General features: G+C 41.5%; 1 protein-coding gene across 1 annotated transcript; it reads right to left on the bottom strand.

Annotated features, from left to right (window-relative positions):
• Nucleotides 1–1064: 1064 nt before the first annotated feature.
• On the bottom strand, nt 1065–20418 carry LOC120548189 (core histone macro-H2A.2). The gene is made up of 9 exons (XM_039784270.1): nt 20259–20418; nt 16917–17094; nt 15856–15962; nt 13580–13777; nt 12356–12454; nt 11356–11455; nt 11159–11248; nt 7673–7847; nt 1065–1608 (listed from the first exon to the last, which is right to left on the bottom strand). Exons 2-9 carry the CDS (start codon nt 17086–17088, stop codon nt 1443–1445), a joined length of 1107 nt encoding a protein of 368 aa, XP_039640204.1. The 5' UTR covers nt 17089–17094; nt 20259–20418; the 3' UTR covers nt 1065–1442.
• Nucleotides 20419–23754: the final 3336 nt, after the last annotated feature.

The raw sequence follows: 23754 nt of genomic DNA, 5'->3' as shown, positions 1-23754 counted from the left end.
CACTAGGAGAGGGAAGCGAGCACACTGCCTTCACTGACACAATGTCAACACAAACGAAACAATCTTACCGAGTGTAGAAGTTGTGAGTGGGTGGGGAGCGTCCGCCAGTCCGAGGCTTCGCCTGAAGCCGAATGGCGAATACGTCCGTCCCCTTCCCTGAAGAGGGACAGCTCAGCCGCGGCCTTTGGAGGGTGAAAAAATCCGCAACTCCGATCGAAATCGCAAGGCTACAAGCGGCGAGCATTGTAACAATTCCAACTAAAGCTAATGCTAATGCTACCACAGATGGTAGACGACCTGCTTAGCGAGAAGATGAAAAAGGAATGAGCTTGGGGTGACACCGGAACTTAATACCTTGGCCAGGGTCACCCCGAGGTCCCAGGGGACTTTGTTGATATAAATACTCGACCCGCAAACGCGACACGGAATATATTCAGTGTTAGACACTGCCTCTGGCGGTCAGTAAGGATGAAATAGAAGGTTGTGTATATGTTGCATGCTACATTTCCATTATTTAAAAACTGTTTTTGTGTTTGTTTTTTTAGATGGAACATGCACACGTCATTTTTGGCCAGTTTTGACAGCTGTGTGTGTGTGTGTGTACTGTGTTGGATTGATCAGACGAGATGAAAAACGAGGAGAGCCTTCCGTGTGCGCTCTCACAGTCGTTTGCTTTTTCTCCTCACTACCGTTTTCAAGCTGAACAGCCAATCAGATGGATTGTTTAACCGACGGCCGACCGTGGCCGTCGCCACAAGAAGGCCGACGCGTGGCGACGGTGCGGGACACACCGCACAAACTAGGGCCCAACTTGGACCGACAGCCGACAGTGGCCTTGGTGCGTCAGGGTCTTTGGCCTTCGGATGTTTTGTGCATGTTACAATAGAATTACAACTGATGTCTGCTATCAATGCTCTTGCTCCAATCAATGAGGTCTACTTGACATTCTGAAGAATTAAGAGTGTATATGTGCATTTGTTACTGTATTGTAACACTAGATACTTATTTCATAAAAGGTAACCTTTTCAAAACAATATTCTTAAAAATGAGACAAGAAAGAAATGTTAAGTGTGGATCTCTGGTGTAAAACATCTGAGTTTTATTAAAGCAGAATGAGAACCACAGTTTTTTAGTAAACTAACTGTATCAGAAACTACAGAGGCCAGGAAAACTGTTATATTTGTACATGGAATGTAAAAACATCATTGAAACAAGGAACCATAATGGCAAACTGTACGAATTTAAATTATCTAATCTATAAAGAATGCAATCTCTTGACGGGACAGTGGAACATAAATGTGAACAGCACTCCACTCACACATATTTTTTTTCCTCTTTAACCAAGACAGATTCCACATCAAACCCCCCTACTGTCATATAACCCATCTACACCACCTGCAACAAACAACAGTTAGAAAAACAATCCCCTAGAACAAGAATCCTCACTTGGCGTCCAGCTTGGCCATTTCCTGAAGGTATATTCCGATGCTCTCGCTGTCAAACAGAACAAAGTAAATGTTTTTCAGAGAGGAGCTGGTGGATGACACAAAATGGTTGGAGATGGCCTTGAGGATGAGCTGGGCAGCCGTTTGTTTGGGGAATCCGTTCCTGTGAGAGAGATTCAGCTTGTCAAATAACCATTACTGACTAGTGAAGAGTCATGTAGAAAAGCACAACCAACCACAACGCTGTAAAATGTCATTGGACAAAACTGTATATGCCGATCACTACTGCTGTTAAAAATACAGTCACCGAAATACTGAAACGGTCGGCACTGTGCAAGTGATGACACTGGTCAGTAGGGCGGGGTATCCTTTATTGTAAACTTGACTTTGTGACTTCGATACTGATTCCTAAACGATACCAATTTTTTTTTAAGATAATTTTTTGGGCATTATTTCTATAGGACAGCTTAGACTTGAAAGGGGAGAGAGAGAGGGGGGGGGATGACATGCAGCAAAGGACCGCAGGTCAGAGTCGAACCCGTGGCCGCTGCGTCAAGGAGTAAACCTCTGTATATAAAGGCGCCCTCGATACCAATTTTTTAAAACGTCACAAATCTTTTTATTTATTATCTAACCCATCCGGCGAAATTACCAGCAGCAACGGAGTAATTCCTGGAAGTGTAACGTCGTGGATATAGACTAGATATTGATAGATGCATGCTGCATGCTGATTGGCTCACTGATGATATTTATCCCTTAGGTATTGAATGACAAGGCATTTTTTGATACTCCATACTTTAGAGGCAATTTGGTCGGTGCCTAAAAAGTACTGAATTAGGTACCCAGCTCTACTGTTGAGTCGGTAAAATCAGACAGGTTTATGTGACACAGTGTAGCCTGATAATTGCCATTCCATCTCCATATTAGCCAATATTCTGTTTGGTAGGGTTAGCAAGCGTCAGACCACAAACAGCTGTGCATTCAAATAATGTGAAGGGCTGAGTTGGGGCAGGTGTGCTGTAACATACCAAGAAGTGCAGTTTAGATAGATAGATAGATAGTTAGATAGATCGATAGATCGATAGATAGATAGATCGATAGATAGATCGATCGATAGATCGATAGATAGATAGATAGATAGATCGATCGATCTATCGATCTATCGATCGATCTTTATTGTCATTGTGCTCAGTGTACAATGAAAATCTGTTTAGCAGCTCTTCAGCAGTGTGTAAGAAATCAAATAGACTTCATAGACCAAAAGTAAAGTAAATAGAAGAAAAACAAAGAGAGCAAATCTGTGAGTGACAGATCCATAGGTTTAAAGCCCAAACACTGCACAGCAGTTTAGAATACTCTATAGCCCTGTCATAGTCCTGTAATTTGTAAAGTTAAACTTCCCCCGCAAAGACCTACCATATTTCGGCAAACACCGAGGTCCTGTGATAATATTAGTCCCGTGCGAATCGACATGTCTGTGGTTTGGCGGGGTCGTCTATTATTTGTTAGGCGAATTCCTGTGCACCTTTTTATCCCTCTCGCAAAGACAGATAAGGAATTGCGGGGGGGCTGTGGACGCCGCCTTTCGTGACCAACCTAGTCTGGACCACTATCCCACCGGAGACCTCCGTCCTGAGTTGACACGCTCCCTGCAGCTTCGCCTGAGGGCCGACGGGGATGCTGTGTGGGTGCCCCCGCGGCAGGGATAGGGGACGCACGTCTGGTAACCTCTACCGGCCCAAAAAGATACCAAACCCCGACCTGAGTCCTTCGCACGCCTCCGGGCAGCCAACTCTCAGGCTACAGATATGTCCGGAAATTCAAGTAAAAGCAGGCTTTGCGTATCCCGTGCAAATGCGCCACGCAAAACTCAGATGGGGGTTTAAATCACAGGAGGTCCCCACATGATACAAATCCCGTATGAATAGAGTTTAAGGCAGGATTTTAAAATTTTGGAAAGTTATCAAGGCGGTATTATTATTTTATCTTTGGTTGTGACGACCATGAGGCCAACACTGGAAATATGGCTTCTACCAGAAATGTGAACTGTAACTGGCCACCATAGGCGCTTGTCGGTTGATGTTACATTGTTGTGCGACAAAGGTTGAGCCTGGGTCATCGGTTTTGCCGGGTCACGCTGCACCCCCGCTGTGTTGGTCTGAACACACGCCCCTAACCCCAGCAGAAAGGAGGAGCCCTACTGATGGCACTGCAGTTAAATGTAGGCAAACATCACTGTTTACCTAAATTACATTAATATCCACTAAGGTGTTATGGGTGATCACGGAAGGCTTGTATCATGTGGACGCGCCGACAGTTTTGTTGTCATTACTTAGAATTCCTCATGGGGGCGACACAAACTACACACTATAGCTTTAATGACCATCGCTCACTACCACTTCTTAAAGTGACAACAACAATATAACGGACGTCCGATATTATAAAAAAGTTACATACTAAAGCTTTAAGTTAGGACTCTTATTTGTTATTTGCTCACATGCTGGATTTAGCTGGATTTTCGTTTATTCGTCAAAAATATGACGATAAATATGATTTTCCCTGCACTGTGAGGGGAAATGACATGATCTGAGGAGAATCTCCTCAACAACTGATGTTATTTTATTTGTACATAAGAGATGATGATTCATGTATTACAGTCCTCTGCATGTTTTACCTTGTGATGCTGTGGTCTTTACATTAATCTGACTGCATGTATTCCTGGCATGTTGACTGTGATATGGAAATGTTACTAGGTCCTAATTAGGGCCCGAGCGCCGACAGCGGTGAAGGCCCTATTGAAACTGAAGGAATTATTGTTTGTTTGTTTCTTTCTTTTTTCAGTCTTTTTCGCCGCCGAAACAGGAAGTGGGTGTAACTCGAGTGTACGTTGTCTGATTACCTCGAAACTTTTCAGGATTCATAAGAGTCCAACCCTGAGGACAAATAAAGGCCGATATTTACTTAAAGTCATAGCGCCCCCTAGTGGCAACAGGAAGTAGGCCTAAAAGTCAAGGTGCTATACTTTAACGAACTCCTCCTAGAGATTTCATCCGATGGACTTCAAACTTGGTCTGTACCATCCCAACACCTTAACGATGAAAAGTTATTAAAAGAAAAACTTTTCGTCAGACGGTGTGGGCGTGGCGTGGCGGCCATTTTGAGTGTTTAGCGATGAACAAAGAAGTTGTTGTAACTTGAGTGTACGTTGTCGTATCTGCCCGAAATTTCTCACGAATCACAAAGGTCCAGGCCTGAGGACACCTACAGGCCAAAATTGACTTTTGGTCATAGCGCCCCCCGCTGGCAACAGGAAATGCGCCTTATATGACAAACATCATCCGATTTACGAAACTTAGAAGGTGTGGTCTACATGTGATACTGAGCCGCCTCTTCTAATATGACCACGCCCACTTACTCAGGCCACGCCCCCTTTCATAACATTAGAACCATTTAAGATAGACCCTTGTGTGAGGTATCAATGAACTCAGCAGAGACTTCCTTATTCATTGGTGATGGTTTGGCCCGCCCCCTATGTTGAAGCCACGCCCTTTTTAATAAATGCTGACCCATCTAAGGTAGAGTCTCGTGTGAGGTATCATCGAACTCAGCAGAGACTTCCTTCTTCATTGGTGATGGTTTGACCCGCCCCCTATGCATTAGCCACGCCCCTTTTCATAGCTAATCAACCGTATGACATAGAGTCTTGTGTGAGGTATCATTGAACTCGGCGGGGAGTTCCCTTTTCATTGGTGACAATTTGTGGCGTCTGAGTGCCGCGCAAATGCACGGTCGCAAGGAGCGGCGTCCGCCGGTAACCCCGACGCACACAGAGGCGCGAGGGCCCGTCCATAGCTGCTCGCAGCTTTAATTATTCTTTCTTCTATTATTATTTTCCCGTCAAATGAATTGCCTTTTTGAGGGGCTTAATATATTCAAAAACTCACCAAATTTGGCGGTCGCATCAAGTCTGGTGAAAATTTACGTATTTTAAGGGTTTCGGGAATAGGCGCACAAAAATGGCTCGCTAGCGCCCCCTAGAAAGTTAAGAAAATTGAGCCCCTGCAGTGCGTTTAACGTAGACTCACGAAACTTGGTACACATATGTAACATGTCACGATGTACAAAAACCTTCATTAGAGCCATACCCTAAACCCAAAAGGAAGTCCGCCATTTTGATCTCAAAGTTCGAAATTAGTGCGATTTTGGCCATTTCCACATGTCGTACTTTAACGAACTCCTCCTAGAGATTTCATCCGATCAACTTCAAACTCGGTCTGTGCCATCTTAAGATATTAAAGATGAAAAGTTGTTAAAAGAAAACTTTTCGTCATAGGCGTGCGTGGCGGGGCGGCAGCCATTTTGTCGCGTTCGCCCGCCGAAACAGGAAGTGGGTGTAACTTCGAGTGTCACGTTGTATGATTACCCCGAAACTTTTCAGGATTCATAAGAGTCCAACCCTGAGGACAAATAAAGGCCGATATTTACTTAAAGTCATAGAGCCCCTAGTGGCAACAGGAAGTAGGCCTAAAAGTCAAGGTGCTATACTTTAACGAACTCCTCCTAGAGATTTCATCCGATGGACTTCAAACTTGGTCTGTACCATCCCAACACCTTAACGATGAAAAGTTATTAAAAGAAAAACTTTTTAGTCAGACCGGTGTGCGTGGGCGTGCGGCCATTTTGAGTGTTTAGCGATGAACAAAGAAGTTGTTGTAACTTGAGTGTACGTTGTCGTATCTGCCCGAAATTTCTCACAATTGACAAGGGTCCAGGCCACCTACAGGCCAAAATTGACTTTTGGTCATAGCGCCCCCCGTTGGCAACAGGAAATCTGCCTTATATGACAAACATCATCCGATTTGCATGAAACTCAGAATGTGTGGTCTACATGTGATACTGAGCCCGCCCCTATAATATGACCACGCCCACTTACTCAGGCCACGCCCCCTTTCATAACATCTGAACCGTTTAAGGTAGAGTCTTTTGTGAGGTGTCATTGAACTCAGCAGAGAGTTCCTTCTTTATTGGTGATGGTTTGGCCCGCCCCCTATGCATAAGCCACGCCCCCTTTCATAACATTTGAACCGTTTAACGTATACCCTTGTGTGAGGTATCATTGAACTCAGCAGAGACTTCCTTCTTCATTGGTGATGGTTTGGCCCGCCCCTTATGTTCAAGCCACGCCCCCTTTTATCACTAATGGCCCAATTGATGTAAACACTTGTGTGAGGTATCACTGAACTCAGCAGAGACTTCCTTCTTCATTGGTGATGGTTTGGCCCGCCCCCTATGTTGAAGCCACGCCCCCTTTAATAAATGCTGACCCATTTAAGGTAGAGTTTTGTGTGAGGTATCATTCATCTCAGCAGAGGCTTCATTTTTAATTGGTGATGGTTGGACCCGCCCCCTATGCATTAGCCACGCCCCTTTTCACAGCTAATGAACCGTATGACGTAGAGTCTTGTGTGAGGTATCGTTGAACTTGGCGGGGAGTTTTTCATTGGTGACAATTTGCGGCGTCTGAGTGCCGCGCAAATGCACGGTCGCAAGGAGCGGAGTCCGCCGGTAACCCCGACGCGCGCCGAGGCGCGAGGGCCCGTCCATTGCTGCTCGCAGTTTTAATTATTTAACAAAAGTCTTTGTTTCCCTGCTGAGTGATAGAAACACATGCACAGGCATTCCAAAGCATACAGCAGCTGTCTCTACCAAAGACCTTTGACAGACAGGTTTTGACCACCCACTCTTGTTCCCTCTGGGCCGAGATATAGGCTCCCTAGAGCAAAAACAAACAAGTACACATTTCCTTTTGTTCCTTGTGCAATTAAAGCTAATAATTTGCACAGCTCTTGAATGCACCGTTTTGATTAGTGTCACGCTGGGTCTTCTCAGTGACACTTTTACAAATCACTTTTTCAGACAATCTCAAGGGGTTAAGTTGACATTGTCCACATTTTAAATGATGAAAGATGTGCTGCTAAGATGTTTTATGCCTTGTTTATTGTGTTGCTGTTTGGTTGTTTTTTGTACCTCCAAATTCAAACAAATTCCCTGTGAAAGTGCATAGACACTCTTGTGATTGGCTCTGACTGAACCAGCCGTTCATTTTCAACTTCAGGTCTGAGTATACAAGTGCCAGTGACCTGCGTGTCACCTCTGAGTGGAGAAATGCATTAGCAGCACTACTGACTGACACACAGAGGGTTTGAAGTGAGCCGAGTGGAGCTCACCGTCCAGCAGGGAGTGAAGGGAAAGCCACAGACTTGAGCTTCTTCTCCTCGGCTGCGGAGAGGCAGTTCTTCACCGTCTTCTCTAGCTGGTCCTCGCACTTCTCTGACCCCCACTGAGGGACGTTACAGTGGATGATGAAGCGGGCTGCCATCCCACTGGCCTGGCTCACTGCCACTGCAGGGGGAACACAAACAAACACTCAGTTTAACCAATGGAAGTAAGGCTGGGCAATATGGAGAAAATCTGATATTACAATATATTTGACCAAATACATCGATGTCGATATTGCGAAAATATTGAAGTTGACAATTGGTATTTTCACAAAATATTTTCACAATGAAATTTGATATAAATAATAATCAACAATGTAGATATAATGACTTAGTGGGTAAAGGCAAATAATCAAAACAGCTAGAACAGTCTGGTAAGTTCCGAAAATGACCACTTTAAAACCAACACTTGTTGATGGTACGATATCCTGTCAGGGCCCCACCTTCCTGAGCTGTCTCCCCTTCCCTTTTGTGTGTCTCCCTTGCCTCTGCCCCTTTTTGTGTCTGTGTTGTTTGTCTCCGTCCGTCTCTTTTTGTTCCTCAGTTTCCTGAATTCCCACTACCACTGAAGGCACCACGGCACCAAGGCTGCTGCAATCACTACGATCAACTACACCTGCTCCAGTCCACGCACCTGGGGCTGATTGCCACTCTCCCTACATTAGGGAGAGGTCTGCTTTCAGTCCCCACCAGATAATTGTTTCAGCCACTTGCGTTCCTGTGCATTATTTAGCTATCTCCAGTTCTAGTTATTGTCCTGAGTTTCCTGTAGTTTTGCCTTTTCTTTTCTCATCGTGTTTTTTTGTGTTCTACCTCCTAGACGCCGTACTCCCTCCACCGCCGGCCACTGCCTTTTTTCCCCTCCTCAACTGGATCGTCTGTTTGGACTCCCCGTGCCGACCACTGCCTTGCTCTCCGTGTCTCTGGATCCCCCAGCCTGTTCCCTACTATTCTCGCCTGCCGTTTTGTACTTCTGCTGAGCCACAACCTACCCATACTCATTCCCATAACCTCCACGACGGAACACCATCTACATTATTCATTTTTTTTTTTTTTATAAACTGTAGTATTATTGATCTCGCCCTGTGTTCTGCTTTTGTGTCCTACCCCGTCCAGAGCTTGACATATCCAAAATGTAAAACAATATCTAGTCTCATATCACGATGTTATGTATTGCCCAGCCCTCCTTGGAAGCATGCATTGGGTCTCAAGGGAGAGGGACCATGGTATGCCCTGTTTAATTCATTCATTTTACTCACTTAAAGGGTAACTTTGTTTTTTTTCAACCTGGAACTTGGATTTTCCTATGTTTTTGTGTCTAAGTGACTGATAGGAACAACAATCTTTTACATTTGCCCAGTATTAATTGATTAATTAATCGGCAGCAGCGAAACAAACTTTTTTTTCAAGAATTTGCCATGGAGCAATTGCACACCTTCAATTTACATCCAGAAAAATTCTGTTTTGCCACTGACAGGCTCAGATTAATATTCTAAGTGTCTGACAACATTATGGTAAGGATCCCTACAGAGGTCGACCTTTCTGTTAAAGAGTAAGATCCTTTTTCAAGACATAAAAACATCGGCAAAATTGCGTTCGCCCACCAGACTCCATGTAAATAAACAGTAATTTTATAATCGTAAAACACACTTCTTTTAAAGTCAACAAAAACAAAAAAACTATGAAAAGCTGTTTAGGGTCATCTTTCCAGTTTTCCAACAATCACAACTCTAGTTTTGGTTGAAATAAACACATAGTTTACAGATTTACATGTGAAAATATGTTGGTTCTATACACGCTAAAAGTATTGTTTTTTTTAAATGGAGTCTGGGGGGCTTAGTGCTAGCGACCTCAGAGCTGTTTCTGGTGAAACAAAGAGCATTTTACTCTTTTGAAGAAGGTCTATCTCTGTAGGGATCCTTTCCATAATGTTGTCAGACACTTATAATAATAATCTGAGCCTTTCAGTGGCAAAAAAAACACATTTTAGTGGACCAAATTGACGATGCACATTTGCCCCATAAGGTTACATAGCAGCCTGGTCTGTGGCTGCCGGTTACAGCGTTCTCGCCTAATGCTGGACCAATGTCTAAGATTGTTGTCCCCATCAGTCAATTACACACACAAAAACGTAAGTTAACCCTTCTACCAAACATTAATCACATAATCAATCAATCAATTAATTTCATTTGCCACATGTAATCATATAATGTACAATTACAATGAAATGTAATCTTGCTAATTCCTTCAATTTGTGTGAAACCTATTGCTCATTCAAGGTAGCAGAAAGATAGGGAACTACTGTCACCGGATCACCTGTGGACAAAAGCACAGGGATGGGCGAGCACCTGTCTCTGCCTTCAATCGTAGTGGAAGACCAGTTTAGTTTAGACCTGGAGACGTGAAACAACTATAGTTGTATATAGCTCTCCATTAAAAAACTACCTACAATAGCACAGCTGATACAGTTTTCCATGTAGGAAGATTGTGTCCCAAGACTAAGGTTAATAAACAGTAGTGTGTATCTTTTCAGACGCACTCAGCTGTAATTTTCCATGTCACGTCCTGAGAGCGCCCTTGCTGTTGAAGACACGTAACCATGGTAACCCCTACCGCCCCGCTCTAGCGTCATCACCAGATAATGCTTAAATTACTGAAAAAGGTAAATAACTAGACAAACAGTCGTTTTAATGTGTAGAAATGTAAATTAGAGCATTATTGGATCATCATTTTTGGCATTTACCCACTGCTAGTACCAGCTCTACTCGGCTCGGCTTGGCTCGCTCTGAAATGTTTTTTAAATGTTTTTGTAGTGTGCCCTGGACACAAACCAGTACGAGCCATTAAAAAGGAGTTCCACAGTATTGCAGGTGAATAATGTAAACCCTTATGATTATGAATTATAATTCTGTTAATGACATGGTGCTGCAGCCTCAGAACCCAGTACTTTTTCACCCACAAGATTGCACCTAAATGAAATAGATTATAGGTTCAATACCATTTCACCAGTAGCCTAATATTATACTTATGATTAAATATGATATTAATACACTATATTGGAACTTAAACATTTACTCTTGCAGCAATTTTCTCCCACACAAATTCTCTCTTTTGCAGCAGCCGCTGTGTTGCTTTTATAACTAAATACATGTTCAAACTCGCTGTATGTGCGCAGGAGTATTTCCGACCAGTTTGTATGTGGCTGTTTCCATGGTGAATCGTAGTATCATGGCTCCATTCATGCTGCCTTTTTAATGTGGTGGTGCACGCGCTTAACTCTGAGTCAACCTACTCTGAGTTGATTGAACTCAAATTAGCTGTTCTGGAACCTAAAACTCTGAGTTTCCATCTCAGGGTAAATCAACTCAGAGATCAGTGTTAGACTGAGAGTTTGTTAAACCTCCTTCCTGAAACGGGCCCCTGGACAGTGTGTACCTGATGCCACCTCCAAAGGCCCCTGTGCTTTCCGCAGCTCCTTGACTCCCTCCAGGAAGTCTCGGCCTCCAGCTTTCTCCAAGGCATTTCCTGAAAAACGGCACAGCAGCAGGTGAACACAAGACAGGATGGGTAGGGGCAAGTCTGAAAACGTGTTAATAAGAAAAAGAAAGTACACATGCACATTTCCTCCTCACCCACTCCGTCTTTAAGGTCCATCTCTGCATTTGTTGGGTTAATTATTCCCTCCACTTTGATTGTTCCAATTTTGTTGATTTCACTCTCTGTTAGTGAAAGCTGTGGATTCACAAAGTCATCAACACAGTGTGAGAAACCAGCTGCTGTACTTGTCTGTCCTAGCCTTTAATATGGTAAATGTCGAAAACTAGACTGATATGTTGGTTGGCCTTTCATCCCAGTGAGCAAACATTGTTGTCGCTCTTCAGCCCAGTTCAGACCAAAGATTCACGACGAGACAAAACCGTTGAAGAACATTGCAGGGTCTTGCAGGTGCCAGACGAATGCGTCGCTGTGACTCAGCTGGTCGAGTCTCCAGAGGCTGGTTTTACAAGGTAAGAGACGTCTCCTGTTTCAACAGCCAATAGAGAAGTCAACTGGTAAAGTCAGCTGCAAACTATAGAAATAAAATGATCCATAATCCATTTTACTTATATGTTACAAACTGTCAGCTGGTGAAAATGGCAGTTTTAGACTCAACGAGCGCCATTGAGCACGGTATGTGGTCGAGCGAGCTAGAGAGGGAGCGCATAGAGCAAAGTCGTGAATCAGAGAAATCAAACGTTTTCACTGATTCCTCACTAGAAATGCAACTGTAGCAAGCATCTCACCATCACTTACATAATCCACATTCACATTTACACGCAACAAATCATATATCCAGCTACAAAAAAGCCTGGAAGTCGGAAGTTAGGACGGAAGTACAAAGAGTGGTTGCTATAGAGATGATAGACAGTCTCGGCTCGTCTCATTGGTGTGAACTGGCAGCTTTCAGAACGCTGCAGACCGGCGCGTTACAAGTACTTTAAGAAGTTTCAACTCATCTTGTCGCAAATCTTTGGTCTGAACTGGGCTTTATGATTACATATTTACACTGGTTCTAACTGGTCATTAGCTATCAGCAGCTCCAGTTCAAAATAGCAGAGCTGGCCCTCAGAGACTCTCATACACAAATATTACCTTTTGTCCAAGGAACAGGCTCTTTGCTGACAGGATGGTGAATCCATCTCCCGGGCCGTCTTCTACTGTGGAGTTTGGTACAGACTCGTTGTCTGTGCTCTTTGTCAGATTGGAAAAAAAGACACATTTAAACCATCATTAAATTATAAGAGAGTGTACAGCTTAAACAAATAATAAGCGAGCTTAGTATCAAACTTGTTGACACTGGGTGTCAAGAAGTGTCAAGGCTCAACAGGTAGCCTCCAAATTCTTGTTTGTTGTTTGTTTATTCTGTATATTCTGTCTGTACTTATTTCCACATTTCTGGAGTCTTACATTTCTAGCTCATTTTATTTTGGCAAAGTTCTTGATTTAATACAGATGCATTGAGCACTGTGGCATATTTAGTTTAATGAAATAAAGGGTCAAAGTTCCTTTTTGACTGTGGACACAGTTGCTTGACAAAATAATCTTAACTCAAGGTCCACTTATTGGCTCTATCTGGAGCTTTCAACCATATCTTGTGGTTTCCTGAAGCAAATGTATTTGACAGAGTTCAACTCCTTAACTCAACTGGATCTGGGAGCTGCTCGGACTGTGACTTGTGTTGGACTTGACTCTAGTGATCTTTACTATAGCCCTACCATGAGAAGTGGTTGAAAGCTCCAGAAACGGCTACTAAGTGAACCGTGACTCAAGATGATTTTGTCACGCTTTAAAAAGAATAATACAATTTATTACTAAAAAAAGTATCATTTTTGAATCATTGTTTTCCTGCGATTGATAATAATTGACTTGTTGCATTGTCCAATCACTGCATAAGGTGGGCAAGATTGTTGGATTGTTGTTTTTTGCTTTTATTGGACAGTTGACAGCGAAGAGAGAGTAGGAGAGAATGGGGGTCTATTATATGAGGTAACCATTCAACTGCCAAGTCACTCAGTTTAATTGTCTGTTTTGAAAAGTTAAATGAATAATCAGATGCAGCCGCCTAATTCTGCTGTTTGTGATGTGGTTTAAAGATTATTTTTGGGGCAATTTGGCCTTTAATTGATAGGACAGTTGTAGACAGGAAAAGGGAGAGAAAGAGGGGAAAGACATGCAGCAAAGGGCCGCAGGTCGGAATCTGAACCGAGCTTTGGTATGTGGGGCGAACACTCTACCAGGTGAGCTACCAGGACGCCCCGTGATGTGGTTTTAGACGGTGTTCAAGAATTTGAAAACGCATTTAATTTGTTGACTGACCTTTGGCTTGCGGCCTCGTTTGCCTTTAACCTTTTTCAAGGGTCTGACGGGTTTCTTGCTCTTTGAGCGTTCTTCCTGCTTCTCGGGGATGGACGCCTGGCTTTCTGCTTTCACCCGGCCTCCCCTCTTCTTGGAGAGCAGCTCTGGATGGATCCGAGGCAGAACCCCTCCGTTAGATATGGTCACCCCCCGAAGAAGCTGATGGAGAAAACATTTCCGTAACACCGTTTGACTGTGTACTGTGCCACCACATACAATAACACTCCTTATTTCTTCTGTCTTTGTTCTCTTAAGAAATGGTGACTAGTCTTGTGCAAACAGATGTGAAATGACTGTGGTTGGTCCCAGCTGAGGTTACCCACAGTGTTGGGACACACACTGCTGAAATATTAGCTGCTACACACACACCATCTGCTGTCATCTGAAACCATATGCCTCGCACTCCAGGGAGAAGACTTTAACTCACATTATCCTGAGAGGACAGTACCTTTATACATATATAAAATTACATGATTACAACTATTCAATCCCAAACATTATTTCCTATTGCTGCACCATTGCATTTATTTGAAAGTTGTTAATGTCTCATGCATTTTTTACATATTGTCAAAAAATATCCTGACATATCTACTTCCAGTAAACTGTAAGGCATTTCATTTCCAAGTATGTAATATAAAAAAACCTAAAAAAGGCAAACAGCATTGTATGAGATCAGGGGCACCCATTTGCCTCTTCATTTAAACCGTTGCCTTCTTGAGAATACTAATGCTCCTCCTGTTTACAAAAAACAGACCCAAGTCCTCTTTGTTCCATAGGCAATTAATTTCAGGGCATTTCTGCTTTTATTGGATAGGAAAGCTGAGATATGAAAGGGGAGAGAGAGGGGGAAGACATGTAGGAAAACCGTCACAGTTCGGACTCAAAACCTGGACCTTCTGCATCGAGGAATAAACCTCTGCTTATGTGCGCCCGCTATACCAACTAAGCTAACCGGCCACACAGCAATCACATTTCTTAATAAAATTTCTTTATGAATTATATATATATTCTCTTTACGACCTTTTTACGACCATTATGGATGAAATGTAAGACCTTTATCACAACATCAAAAACAAAGAAATCAGAGTCCGGAAACATCGTCTGAAACTATTCCCCAATTTCCTCAATGCTATTATAGGACTGGTGTCTAGATTGGCTGCGAAATAAGTTGCATGTTGGTCTCATTTGTAGTCGTAATACAGCAATTTATAATTGGACTAGCGACAGAAAGAACTACAACACCACAGAATTAAAAGCAAACTTTATAAAGCGTGGGAAAACGTGGGGAAAATGTGGGAAACGTTACGTTATGTTTGTACTTTATTTATGATCACACTGCAATACAATAGAGCTCAACAGTGTGGTTCCGGAAGTAAACATCCCGTTGATTTTCTCCATAAGGAATTTAATTATCAGCCATAATGTCTAAACCATCCAAGACAGACTACAAGGATGTCAAACTAAAGTTCCTGCTCCTGTAGAAGCTAGAAGTCTGTATAATATCAACCTGGTTTTAGGAAAAACACGTTTTATTGGTGATCTTATGGAGAAATACTACACCACCCACAATCATATCTGTAACAGCGACTTCTCCGATTGGTCCAACTCGCTGTTACTATGGAAATGTTTACTGTAGCCGCGTAACCGTGAACGTCTAGAGCGAGCTTCTACCACTGAAGTTTCTGATAGGCTCTGTACACAGTCTGTACCTTTAGCCTTTTTTTGTTGTTTTCAAAATGTTTTTTTTTGCGCCGAATCAAATGTGTTATTGTCATGATTCCTCTCGTAGCTGGTTGATTTGCTTCCAGGCTTAAAACTCTTTATCCAAGCAATTTGTGAAACGTCAACAGAACAATTGAATGGGGAAAAAACCCTTCCGGAACCAGAGCTGTTAAAAAAGCGGGCGGTCACTGTTGAGCTCTATAGCATATGTACAATCCATTGTTTTAGGAACATTATCTTTTGAACCTACTCTTACTCTTTAACCTAATCTCACTTTACTTCTACTTAACGTTTTTATTTCTTACTGTAGCAATGTTGCTTTATGTTACTTTTATACACTTTTCTTACTTTTTATTTGTACCTTGAATTTGACAGTGAGCAACTGCGACTAAACAATTTCCCTAAGGGGACTGAGAATTTTGATTCTGATTCGAGAAGTGAAAACATTCCAAACAGTCTCTGACCTCAAGAAGAGTATAACCTAATATTAGTCAGCCACTTATAGTCCCTGTTACCTGGTTGAGCTCCTCGTCGTTGGCCACAGCCAGCTTGATGTGTCTGGGAGTTATTCTGCCTTTCTTGTTGTCCCGCGCTGCGTTTCCTGCTAACTCCAAGATCTCAGCTTCAAGAAGAGAAAACACAGTGAAAGCCATCAAACATACAGTGTGTGTTCAGGTATTTCAACGTGTTTACTTTCCACTGTGTGACTCCCAGCCCATCTGGAACACCAATGTAACGTTTAAGAAGTTTAGACCAAACTCAGTAATGTGGACATAGACATAGCAAATAAACATAAAGTAAACATCTTCTTCTTTCTTTCTTTGTTTTACTGGCTTTATGGCCCAGGACATTTAGTCCCATTCCTATTTCCAAAAATATAGACCCATGCTATAATAAACTATGTTTGTGTTATAATTGCTATAGTTTTTTTTTTATCATAATACTTTGCAGATAGTCCAGGGGTGTCAAACTCAACTTCCCTAAGGGCCACACTGGAAAATGAGAATCACATCAAGGGCCAGACACGTATAGTTGTGTAGACGTGCTTTTATTTAATCAAAAAAGTAAAATATGTTTGACTGTATTATTACATGTCTCATACACAGGGTTTCTGCAGGTTTCACCCAGTCAAATTGAAGACTTTTTAAGACCTTTTTAAGACCATTACGGATGAAATGTAAGACCTTTATCACAACAAAGTCAGAAATCAGAGTCCGGAAACATCGTCTTAAACAATTCCCCAATTTCCTCATTGCTATTATAGGACTGGTGTCTAGATTGGCTGCAAAATAAGTTGCATTTTGGTCTCATTTGTAGTCGTAATACAGCAATTTATAATTGGACTAGTGAGAGAAAGAACTACAACACCACAGAATTAAAAACAAACTTTATAAAGTGCTGTGGAAGCATTAGAGGTAGCGTTACCCTAGCGTTACATGATTTGTTTTTGCATCCAAAGAATATTTACATTACACATACATTACACATGCAACAGTACATAACAGTGAAAATGTGTGGATATGTTTACAGCAGTAGAGTATGCTGTTCCAGACTTGACTTATTGTGGCCCCCCTACCTGCCAGGTACTCAATAACTGCTGCCATGTAGACAGGCGCCCCCATGCCGATGCGGTATTTGTGCGTGCCGGTGCGCAGGTACCTCATCATCCTTCCCACAGGAAAGATGACGCCTGCCCTGGCTGAACGGGACAGCTTGGTGGCCTTCTTCTTTCCTCCTCTGGCTGACATCGTGCTCTGGACAGAGTACAGCCACAGCAAGTCAATACCATAATAATAACACACACATACAGTGTGTGAAAGAGTGGTAACATACATTATTACATTCATTACTGCCTAGTCTCGCATTGCCAGACCCTCCTTCACAGCGCTGCAGAGGAGGGTCTGGCTAGTCCATACAGCATTCGGGGATGGCAGAAAAACGGGCTCTGGTTTATTGGCATTTCTTTAAACCAATCACAATCGTCTTGGGCGGGGTTAAGCGCCGGTCGGAGCAACGTTACCTCTGCAAAACAGTCTCAGGAAGGAACTTGTTTTGGTGGAACATGTGTACGTTCCAAAGTAGTTTTAGTCGTGCAACAGAAAACTCAGATTGGACAGATAGTCTAGCTAGCTGTCTGGATTTACCCTGCAGAGATCTGAGGAGCAGTTAACCATAGTCCTCACAAATCCACCGGAGGTTAGAACGCCAACACAGAGAAAGAGGAAGGGGACGCACATCCGGCCGAAAATGAGGGACATCCGCCGGAACCTCCGGCGGCACCAACACAATCCAGTAAATTAATCGTCATCGATATAGATAGGCGGTGCCCTACCCTGCGTAAAAAGGATATCTACACCAGGCGCTGCAAGAAAAAGGCTCAGAGAATCATTAAAGATCCAAAGCAATATAATAATATATATAATATAAAATATAAATTTTATTTTATTATTATATTTATAAATATAAAAATCAATACAGCATAGTATCGCGATATTTTCCGTGGCAATACTGTATCGATACAGAGACGCCAAGTATCGATCTTTTATTACATGTGTGTTAGCCAGTTTGTCTGCTTGACAATCCCATTTTGCAGCAATACAATTGAAGTAAGATGAACAAACAGAGAAATGTATCTTTTTAGATAAAACAGATGTTAACAAAGTTTCCTTTTGGGGACATAATTTAAAATTGGGAAAAATTTCAATAATTTCAATCAATTGCAATATATCGCAGAATATTGCAATATGTTTAAAATTGCAATAATATCGTATCGTGACACAAGTATCCTGATGATATGGTATCGTGAGGCCTCTGGTGATTCCCACCCCTAATATATATGTTGTACATAGATAGTTCTGATTTTATCTGTCCAGGTTTTGACATATCTGTGTCTGAGATTTATGCCGCCCTTCACCTTAATATGAATGAATGAATGAATGAAAACTTTATTGAACAACAATCAACAAGCGGTGTTCAAAAGGATAAAAACACAATAAAGCCCAAAGGCTTGTTTCCATTGTGGTCCTTAAGTAGTAAATACAATGGAGGTGAAAGGAAATTTGTTTGTAGTGGTCACAGCATTAACCTTTTTTATTTAAAAGATATATCAGGAAGATCTCTTTCCAGACACAGTGTCCCTGTCATCTTTGGATAATCCACAGAACACGCTGGACACAGTTTTTTATTTTTTTTATTTCTGTGTTCGAAAGTAGCTAGACTCAGGCTACCTACACATTTTACAAAGTCAAATCCAAGCACTTTTGAAACATTTTTAATCTGCATGTTCAAGCTTTTCCAGCATTTTACAGCTGTGGTAAATTACAGATTTATACAGTTTACACCTAGTGGTCACTTTATTAGGTAAACCTGTACAATCTAGTACAATCCAATACAACTGTTCTGCCAAAAAGTTTACTTTTAATATTACTATAATGTTCAGGTTGTTTTTACACTTTCATACAGGTGTTCATTCAACAATATGTTTAGCAGTGAGGTCATAGTTAGTGGTGGTGTTGTACTGGACTGCGTTATATTAAGGGGTGTTTGTTTCTAAGACTGAAAACTGCAAATAAAACCAAAACATAGATCATTTAGCACATTTTCCAGCCACCTTTTTATAATTAAAGTGAACTGACTCTTTTATAATAGAGATAGGTTTTAGGGAATGAAACCAGAGTGCTATACATCGGTGGAATTGAAAGTGCTAGAGTTTGCCAAAAATTAAGGAAATTAACTACTTTTCCATAAACCCTTCTGCTTGGACAATTAAGCAATAATTGGATAATAATGAAATTGCACTGAAGCATAGGCTACACACATACCCTTTACAAATGATTTATGAGGGTTGAATTAAATGTGTAACAAACACATAGATGATGGGAAGACACTTCATAGATTTTTTTTACCATGTTTTTTACTGTAGTTGTTCAACCTTTATTTACCAAATCCAATCCTAGATAAATCAATTCGAAATATGCAGAGTGAATAAGTCAGTCAAGTATCAGCCCACGGTAACGTTATAGTGCAGGCATCCTCCAACACTGTATGCTAACACAACTGATTGAAAAGGCAGAGGCTAATCTGTAATAGGGCCATTAAGTAGTGCTGTACTAGGAGGAAAAACAAGATACGTCACGTCCACTATCTCGGGTGCCATAAGGCCAGTCGTTTTAGTTTTTTTTTTACAAGCCGTATGTTGACCGTCCATGTTAGGGAGGAAAGGTTACCGTTCACCCCCCGAGGTTTCCATGTAAACAAGTTCCAGCACTGAGCGGTGTGATAGGCTGCGGCCTGCAGCAGCGCCGCCGGAACACACACACATCATTTACACGTATGCATTAATGCAGCTCACTGCTGCCGTTAAAGGTGGAGGGATATCATGTGTGCGTGTGGTGTTCGGCGCACGAGCCCAATGGAAAAAGACGGGAATGTGACCGGGGCCATATAGGCTAACGTTACAGTAGCCTACCGAACCTAACGTTACAGTGAACACCCCTTCGACGTAGCTGCGCAGACGTTAAGGTTGACTTTTCGGTTATTTAAATCGTAGAAAAAAAGCCTGACACGGCGACTAAACGGAGAGGTGGATTATTTATCGGCACCTATTCAGCCGGGGGAAATAAAACATAGAGCTAAGGGTTAATGTTAGCTAACATCATGTCAGGTCGGCTTCGTTTGGCTAAACACAAATATTCAGAAGCCTACACACATTCCGCGAGACACTTTCGCGTGTTATTCTACAATAGAGACATTAACCACAACGACCTATTTCTTTTAACATGCCCCCGCCCGCCCCCTTCTTTTTTCATGTAGCCTCTAATCCTCAGCATACAGTGTAATCACATCAGACATGGAAAGCGTCTCCGTCAGTCCGGATATGCGCCTGGGCATGGGAAATGAAAAACCGTACAAGTTCTACCTGTTTTGTCCTCTTTCAGTCAGAGATGCTCCTGCACGGCAGACAGACGGTTCCCCGCGGTGAACGACAGCGCGCTTTGTTTTGGTCCTGTGTATGTGCTGTCCTTGCGCGTAATCTAGCTTCCCGACCTTAGAAAAACCCCACAGAGCAGGCAGGAACGGCGTAGTCTGGTTGGAGGCAGGCTCTGTGCTACTGATGCTGCAAAGGGGAAAAATTCAGTGAAAACGCCCCCCTAACATGGCTTCAAGAAGGACAATGTTGGTGGAAAGGAACGCAATGTGCTCAGATGTGAAGGTAGCAATGTTTTGGAAGCAAAGCAAATATAAATAAACCCTATAATAAATTCTCGTCGAAGGTCCAAATGGTACCAATAAATGACCTCTCATAAGGCTTTGGAGCAGGCTATTAAACATGATATTTTCCAGCCTCCCAGGCAGTTTCATAGTGGTTTACTGAAGGCTATATGTGAATTCTAAATGAAATCTGCACAATTCCAGGTCTAACAGGTTGTGAAACAGTGGCCTACAGGCAGCGTCTCTCCTCTTTGAACATGCAGACAGTGGGAAGGAATTCAGGCAGATGATGCTGGCAGACTGTTTGATGCATCAGAGGAGAAATCCCAAGCGAGCCAATCAGATCACTTGACTCCATCTTTGAAATGTCAAAGCCAATATATCCATGAAGGGAGATGACAGCCATATCCACTTAATGGTAAGTAGTCAAATAAATACTATATACAAACTTGAAAACATATAGAGAAGGTTGCACATCAGATCAATTAAGGTGAGAGAGTAAAGTAAAAGGGCTGCACATGGCACCAAATCAATAAACAAATAAAACAAACTGGCAAGTGAAAGAGAAAACAAAACAGGCCTGTCTACTCTAATGTTACAGGTTAAAAAGAGAATACAAAAGTGGCAGCCACCAGGGGGTGGCTTGAAAACATTTGTATCTATAAAAAGAGGAGCCATGCAGAAAACGTTTGGGAACCACTGATGGAGTGGATCATTTTGTGAGGTGGAAGGCAAGAAAGACCTCCAAAAGACATGTGTCCAGCCGTCTCACAGGACCAGGATCCGGCCCTGGGTGGACTGCTCAAATTACAGGGATTCCGCTGTGTCTTAAAAAGTCTAAAATTTCAAAATCAAAATTTTAGGCCTTAAAAAGTCTTAAATCTGCTGAAGAACTGTGTTCTAGGTCTCAAATCATTTTAAACAGATCTACATTTTGTCATTGAAATGCTACCGCAGCGCTTTACAATGTTTGTTTTTTTAATTTTCTAGTTCTTTGTCTGTACTCCAAATATTATTTGCTGTATTACCACTACAAATGAGACCAACATTGCAGCCGAGTGCAAGGCTGGCAGTGGGCGAGTCTCTTTCAGAACAGATTTTATTCTTCAACTATGGGGAAGAGCAAGTTAAGTGATGTTTCTGGACTCTGACATTGACGTTGTGATATAGGTCTCAAATTTCATTTATAGTAATCTTTAATCTATAGTGTGTAGTTTCTGCCACCCCCATGAGGAATTCTCTCCTGAACAAAGTCCTACTGAGAAATCCAGAGAGAGTTGTGTGGAGCTGATGTAGCTTTGTAGCAACTAATTTGGCAACATCTTGAATGTAACGGACGTTCGTTAATATCAAAAACGTACACACTAAAGCTTTAAAAAGGTCGTAAAAAGTCTTACATTTGACTTGGTGAAACCTGCAGAAACTCTGTATTAAATCACGGCCACGCCAGTTGTCTAATCAGTATGTCCTGAAAACGTGCTGGAAGCAGTTTAAACTTCCTTGAGACAGGTCATCTATAGAGCTGTAACAAATCCAAATGTTTCTATACAATGAATTGTCTCAGAAGAGATTGTGATTAACGATATAATTGTCTCCTTCAGTCAAATAAAAAAACAAATTATTTATGTATTTATTTTAAAACATAGTAAAGTTTTCAATAAATCCCAGGATACATCTTCTGGTCATATCACTGTCATGTGACCCAGATAATGTAAAAACACAAGTACACAGCTTAGAAAAGTAAACCACGCCTCTTTTTATTATATACATTGTATTTTTTTCTTAAATTAACATAAAACTGACAATTACCATCACCATTCATACACCTTAAGACCTTAGCTAATGTTAGCAATTCATTGTGATTAAACAAAATAACGTTGATTAAAAAATATTGCTATTAGACAATTATTGATTACAGGCCTATCTATGGACATCATGTCTGGTTTGTTTTTTTGCTACATTATTATTCCAACTGTGCAATATTGTGACTTGTGAAATCAATCTACAATGCTGCACTGTCATGTAATCAGAACGGAACTTTGACAATAATATACACAGATATGATCTGATGGAGTACATAACAAAAAGTTAGTTTCAGCAATGCAAGTTGATTTTCAGGAAGACAGGAAGAGTCTGGTTGCATGTAGAAAGCATGCTATCACTGTTCACTTCAGTTAGATGCTATACATCATACAAGTAGATAATGAGAAATAAGAAATAATTAGTGTCAATAACCAAATAAAAATAGACTCAATCACAGTTTAACTAATACAGACTTAAATAAGGGCTGTTTTTGAACTTTTCCCCTCTGGTAGGCACTACTGAACACTGTATGTCAAAACAAGACACAAGAACAATTCTTTTCCACGTCATCAATCAAAGGAACAGCTATATCAGCTATGTGGTATCCTAAAATCCTGTAAAATAACACAGTAATACTAAATCAACTTACTGTATTATACTGCTATCATAGTGTAACACACAATGTGCAATAGCATGTGTATTGTATCCTTTTATTGCCATTGGTAAGTCTAAGCAGAAGGAATGTACTGTCTCAATATAAGCACATAAAACAACCCCTGTATACTGTAGCTTATAGAGTAACCTATTATCCACCCAATATTTATAACAGTATTCTGTGCGCTACCTTTATCACAACTCTGTACATAGGAACAATCTAACCTGTATATACATCCATAAATCACAGCGGTTCAATCCCTGGCTCCTTCTGTCCACATGTCAAAAGTCTTTCTGTTGGGCAGGCCAGGGCCTTGAATGGCAGCTGTGTGTGTGTGTGTGTGTGTGTGTGTGTGTGTGTGTGTGTGTGTGTGTGTGTGTGTGTGTGTGTGTGTGTGTGTGTGTGTGTGTGTGTGTGTGTGTGTGTGTGTGTTTTTCTTATTTTCCCACAAAAAAAAAAAAAAAACCAACAAAAAAAAAAAAATAAAAAATATAAATAAATAAATATATTTTTAATTTAATTTTAAAATTTTTTTTTTTTTTATATAAAATCAATGAATAAAAAGGCATAACAAGAAAAATATTTGAAATAAAAAAACAGAAAAAAGACGATAAAGAGAGACAAAATAAAATAATGAAATGGATGAAGTGCTGATTGTATTATCCACTCTCTGACCTGAAAAACATGAAAATGTTAGGAAACATGAACAAAATGTCATTCTGAGAAGATTCAGGTTAACATTCTA

This window comes from Perca fluviatilis, chromosome 19, assembly GCF_010015445.1.
Source record: "Perca fluviatilis chromosome 19, GENO_Pfluv_1.0, whole genome shotgun sequence".
NCBI lineage: Eukaryota > Metazoa > Chordata > Actinopteri > Perciformes > Percidae > Perca > Perca fluviatilis.
This window is presented reverse-complemented; position numbering and strand designations above follow the sequence as displayed.

Bases quoted from the DNA above. Each gene is read 5' to 3' on its own strand.
- LOC120548189 (XM_039784270.1), bottom strand. From the start codon at position 17,088: ATGTCAGCCAGAGGAGGAAAGAAGAAGGCCACCAAGCTGTCCCGTTCA. The intron at 12,455-13,579 runs GTCAGTCAACAA...AATCTGACAAAG, and splicing joins AACGAGGCCGCAAGCCAAAG to AGCACAGACAACGAGTCTGT. The intron at 7,848-11,158 runs GTACACACTGTC...TTCCCCCTGCAG, and splicing joins GCCTTTGGAGGTGGCATCAG to TGGCAGTGAGCCAGGCCAGT.